The sequence below is a fragment of the Corylus avellana genome, chromosome ca2 (genome assembly GCF_901000735.1).
Source record: "Corylus avellana chromosome ca2, CavTom2PMs-1.0".
Lineage (NCBI taxonomy): Eukaryota > Viridiplantae > Streptophyta > Magnoliopsida > Fagales > Betulaceae > Corylus > Corylus avellana.
In genome coordinates, this window is record NC_081542.1 from 29,973,869 (window position 1) to 29,979,947 (window position 6,079).

At 33.5% G+C, this 6,079-nt stretch overlaps 1 protein-coding gene across 1 annotated transcript; it reads left to right on the top strand.

Moving 5' to 3' along the window:
• Positions 1 to 2,835: 2,835 nt before the first annotated feature.
• Positions 2,836 to 4,455, top strand: LOC132172153 (tetrahydroberberine oxidase-like). Its single transcript, XM_059583604.1, has one exon. It carries the CDS (start codon positions 2,836 to 2,838, stop codon positions 4,453 to 4,455), a length of 1,620 nt encoding a protein of 539 aa, XP_059439587.1.
• Positions 4,456 to 6,079: the final 1,624 nt, after the last annotated feature.

Consider the following 6,079-nt stretch of genomic DNA (forward strand, 5'->3'; position numbering starts at 1 on the left):
GCAAAACAAAACAAAAAAAACTGTAGTATAATTTTTCATTGAGAAACAACGATTAAAAAATTGAAAAGAACTGTTATAGGAAAAAAAATAAAGAAAGAAAATAACTGTAGTATAATTTTTCATTAAGAAACAAATAATAGAAAGTCTCTCTCTCTCTCTCTCTCTTGTCTTTTCCTGGAATTGATTGATATAAATAGAAAGTAAAAGCAGGAAAAATAGAAAGAAAAAAAAAATATAGGGGACAAAAACAAAAATGGAAGAACATAAGCACCGAAAATAAACATATAAAATGACAATACTAATATAATGGAAAATAAATGTTCTAGCCCCAAAAAAAAAAAAAATAAATAATAAAAAATAAAAGAAATAAAAGAACTGTAGTATAATTTTTCATTGAGAAACAACTATTAGAAACTCTCACTCTCCCTCCCTCTCGTCTTTTTTATGAATTGAGTGTGAAATTTACAAATGAACATTAGGATATAAATAGAAAGCAAGAGAAGAAAAAAGAAAAATAAACATAGAGAAAGAGAGAATTTGGGAACTTTTTGTTTTCTCCATTAAGATATCAATTAAATGCATTCAAAATAAAACCTCTACATTTTAATTATCTCACATTGAGATATAAAGAGAAAGCAAGAGAAGATAAAAAGAAAAATAGAGAGAGAGAGAATTTGTGAACCTTTTGTTTTATTCATTAAGACAATTAAATATATTACAAATAAAACCTATACATTTTAATTGTCTCACATTGAGATGATGTAAACATAAAATAAGAGAAGATGAAAAGAGAGAATTTGAAAAGCTTTTGTTTTCTTCATTTAGACAATTCAATGTATTACAAATAAAACCCTTATGTTTTAATTGATTCACTAAAAGGCTAACATCTAAAATGCCACGCGTTGCAATTCTAGGCAAGAGAATTTGTGAACTTTTTGTTTTCTTCATTAACACAATTAAATATATTACAAATAAAACCTATACGTTTTAATTGTCTCATATTAAGATATAAACATAAAGCAAGAAAAGATGAAAATAAAATTAGATAAAGAGAGAGAAAGAGAGAATTTGAAAACCTTTTGTTTTCTTAATTTAGACAATTTAATGCATTACAAATAAAACCTCCATGTTTTAATTGTCTCACTAAAAGGCTAACATCTAAAACGCACGTGTCGCAATTCTAGGTCCTTTCTAATAGGACCGGTTGAGGACACGTGTCACAATTCTACGTACTCTCTAAACCAAAACTTGGTTTTTATATTCGATTGAAGAGAATTTGTGAACCTTTTGTTTTCTTCATTAAGACAATTATGTCTCATATTGAGATATAAACATAAAGCAAGAGAAGATAAAAATAAAATTAGATAAAGAGAGAGAAAAAAAGAATTTGAAAACCTTTTGTTTAATTTTCTTCATTTAGACAATTCAATGCATTACAAATAAAACTCACATATTTTAATTGTCTCACTAAAAGGCTAACATCTAAAACGCCACGTGTCGCAATTTTAGGTACTTTCTAATAGGACCAGTTGGACACGTGTCGCAATTCTACGCACTCTCTATGCCAAAACTTGGCTTTTATATATATATATATGATGACAAGGTTTATGGACTAAGACTTTGTTTGATAACCCCATTACTCACATATAGATCATATTCTTTGTAATCTAAAGATCTTTCACATGCACAATATACATAATCGCAATTATAATTAAGCATGTAAAAAATCATATGTCATATGATCAAATAATTTAATTAATGAGTAACAACTTCTATTAATTATATACTATTTAATGTCAACATAAATCATTCAAATTTAAGATATAATCCCCAACAGTTTCATGCTCGGAGTTAGCACATTGGATATGATTGTGTTGTTGCTAAATCCTTAATTGTCAAGTTCGTGTCCCGTAAGGAACATCTAGCTGATATTCTAACAAAACCACTGGTGTATAATCGATTTCAGCAGATAATCGTCACATGCAGCTGAAGCTGATCCTCGTCCAAAAGACAAATTCAAAGTAATCAAAGCTCATGGGATAAGAACGATTCAAATGGAAGATAATATAGGTTGGCATTTGAAATACTCTCTGTTATAGCAATGCCGTGTATATTGATAACTTTACTGATGTAAACGAAGGGAAAATATATAGCCGCATTGATTGAATAGCAAACAGGAGACATTTCAACACAGTGACACATGACTAGAGAACAATTTTCCTTTTGGGCTTTTTAAAGAAGCTACAAACACAAAAAGTCCAACAACTTAAAATTAGTAAATATGTAGATTGATAAAATTATGCATTACTATTATGAAAACTGAGAGTTTCATCAACCGGATAATCCAGCTACAGAGTAATATGAACGTTGGTTTAAGTCTGGCTTTCTCCTTGTTTCTTTAAGCAAATTAGGATTCTTGAATTTTTTTTTTTTAAACAATTCTAAGATGAAGTTCTTGAAATTCTAACGTTTATTTGGAAAACCCAATAGGTTTTTAATTGGTAGATTGAAATCTGACTACGAGGCCCTTCTTTTTTATTTATTTATTTAAATCACAATGTAAATAAATGTTTGAGAAAAAAAAAAAATGTACTGTCATCAAAGTTCTAATGTCAATTGCCACCCAAATTGGGTTGTTGAATTTTCTGTGTATACTTGCTAATCCTTTTCCTCCTTCCTTATTCCTTTCTACCCAAAAAAGTCAAAAACTTCCTTTTTCCTTTCCCACAAACAAGTAGAAGCTGTTACCACCCCCAACGTTCAATTTTTCGGTCTATTTAACAAGCTATCTCCAAAACATTACAAACAAGGAAACTCTCATAAACACAAACGAAAATGAAGCATGTTGGCTCATCTGTGTTTCCATTTGCCTTGGCTCTCCTTCTCTCATTTTCATGGGCAACTTCTGCTCACACTCACGAAAACTTTCTTCAGTGCATGACCCTTCGTTCTGAAAACTCGAGCTCAACTTCTAAAGTCATTTACACCCCATCCAACTCCTCATATTCATCCATCTTACAATTCTCCATACAAAACTCCAGATTCTCAACACCCGCAACCCCAAAACCTCTTGTCATTGTTACACCAACGCATGTCTCCCACATCCAAGCAGCCATCAATTGTTCACAAACACATGGCATGCAAATAAGAGTTCGAAGTGGTGGTCACGATTATGAGGGTCTTTCTTATGTTTCAGATGTGCCCTTTGTCTTAATTGATCTGATTGATTTTCGATCAATTAGTGTTGATGTAGAGAATAGCACGGCGTGGGTTGAAGCTGGTGCAACAACCGGTGAAGTTTATTACAGGATCGCCGAGAAAAGTAGAACTCTCAGCTTTCCGGGAGGACTTGCCACAACTCTGGGCGTTGGTGGACACTTCAGCGGCGGAGGGTACGGCGCATTGATGCGCAAATATGGGCTTGCTGCTGACAATATTATCGACGCACAATTGATTGATGCTAAGGGTAGAATCCTTGACAGAGAATCTATGGGAGAGGATCTGTTTTGGGCGATTCGAGGAGGAGGAGGGGCGAGCTTTGGGATCATTGTTGCCTGGAAAATCAAGCTAGTTCCTGTTCCATCAACTGTGACAGTTTTCACAGTTAATCGGAACTTGGAACAAAATGCCACCAAGCTTGTTCATCGTTGGCAATATGTTGCAGCCAAGCTTCATGAAGACTTGTTCATCCGCATCAGCTTAACAAGTGTCAATTCCAGCCAAGAAGGGAAGAGGACCATCCAAGCTTCATTCATTTCCTTGTATCTTGGAGTGATTGACAAACTCCTTCCAATGATGCAAGAGAGCTTCCCTGAGCTGGGTTTGATGAGAGAAGATTGTATTGAAAAAAGTTGGATTGAATCTATCCTCTACTTGGCAGGATTCCCAAGTGATGAATCCTTGGATGTTTTGCTCAACAGAACTTCTCCCACAAGATCCCGTTTCAAAGCAAAATCTGACTATGTCCAGGAACCAATTCCAGAACTTGGGTTGGAAGGCATCTGGCAAAGGTTTTACGAGAAAGAGGGAGAAACAGCTTTAATGATCCTGACTCCGTATGGGGGCAGAATGAGTGAAATTTCAGAATCCGAAATTCCTTTCCCACATAGAGCTGGTAATATCTACAAAATCTTTTATGTGGTGTTTTGGGAAGAAGAAGGAACAGCGGCATCAGAAAGGCATATAAGTTGGATGAGAAGGCTTTACAGCTACATGGCTCCCTACGTTTCGAAATCTCCAAGAGGTGCATATGTGAATTACAGGGACCTTGACATTGGAACAAATGGTAAAGGCAACACAAGCTATGAACGGGCGAAAATATGGGGTAATAAATATTTCAAGAGCAACTTTGACAGGCTAGTGCAGGTGAAGACTACAGTTGATCCTGCTAATTTCTTCAAAAATGAACAAAGCATCCCCCTCTTTTCTTCCGGGTGGAAGAAGGGCGGTGATTAGCGGTATTTAGATAGAACAAATTATACGGAATAAAGGCCTCGTTGTTTTTTTGTTTTTCCTTTTCCTCGTTTCTGTATAATTAAGCATAAATAAATATATTGGGTTTCATACGCGTGAATCTTCATGCATATTACAAAGTTTCCCGGTAATCTTCATGCTTATAACCAATATGAACGATGCATCCAAACAGCTAGACATTTCTATAATGTTTACAACTATCATCTATCTAAGCAAACCGAACAATTTGAGCCATTCGCTTGACATCTTCATCCTACCGAATTTCTCACTTCACAAGCTAGCAAACTGCAAGATCTGCAAAACACCGAGGTATTTTACCCTGGAAAAGAAATAAGTGTGTAAGTCCACAACTAATTAAGTAAATTGTTATGAAACTAATTTATGTAATGTGCCTTGAGAAAGAATTTGTATCCTACAACTATTAAACGGTGAATTTTCACGAAAGAATTTGTAACCTACAACTATTAAACAGTGAATTTTCACGAAAATGATAGGTGTTGTCTCCATTATTTTGCCATCTAAAGATGTGTTTTAATTGAAAAGGGTTTAATCAATTTGTTAAAATAATCATCGCTAATTTAAAGCAAAATCTTACTATGTTTAATCATTAGGCTCATAACATAAATCAATAGGTTTAATCAAGTAAGAAACATTTGGGGAATATCACATTTTCATAATTTATAGAATTTACTCATACCGTAAGTAACACTCCAAATCACATGCTAACATTAGTTACGTAATACTCTACAAAGTCTAATCCTATGCGCTAAACCCTAATCAAATAGCTAGAATCGTAATTAAACCATTACGGTCTCTATCAATCGTTTCTGTTTTCGAAGACCAAACGTTCAACCCTCAATAAAACATAGGTCAAACTATAAAATCCTAATCTCATGCAATAATCTAACTCTTAATCGGTACAAAATCTTAAAACAAATCATCTAACATACATGCATATTTAAACAAAGGATATTTAATCATATAACTCCGATTTGTATCTTTAAAACGTTCAAATATGATAGATCTATATTTCCAATATAAATTCCATTGTAAATCAATTATGTAATGAAAATCAAGTTACTGCAATAGAGATATTTATATGTTGTTTTGATTCTAAAAAACAGGATGCATAATTTAAAGCTTGTGTGAAAAAATAATAACTTTTGAAAGATAGCTATAACTTAACTCATAGTTATGGAAATAGATAAACATAGTTGGATATGGTATTAAACAACATATGATCATGGAAAACAGAAAGTAATTAAGAGTCTAGATTTAAATGATTACCTCGAGGTAGAAGCTTTGAGGTTTGAGGATCAATTCCTCCAAGTACATGTCCTCTCTCACTCCTCTTTTCTTTTTTCTCTCTCACTCTACGATTTCTAGAGGTTAGAGACGACCAACATGAAGGTTGTGGGCAAAATGATGGTTATATGGTCATACCATGCATGAGCAACAGAGTAGAAAGGTCTAATTTTAATTACTTGTAGCTACCTATCAATAGTAAATTACTCAAATCGAACATTCGTCTCTAGAATCATTGCCTCACTACAAAAATTAGGATGTTTAGTGACATGGCAACTGTTCACAACTTTTTGCCAAGTCA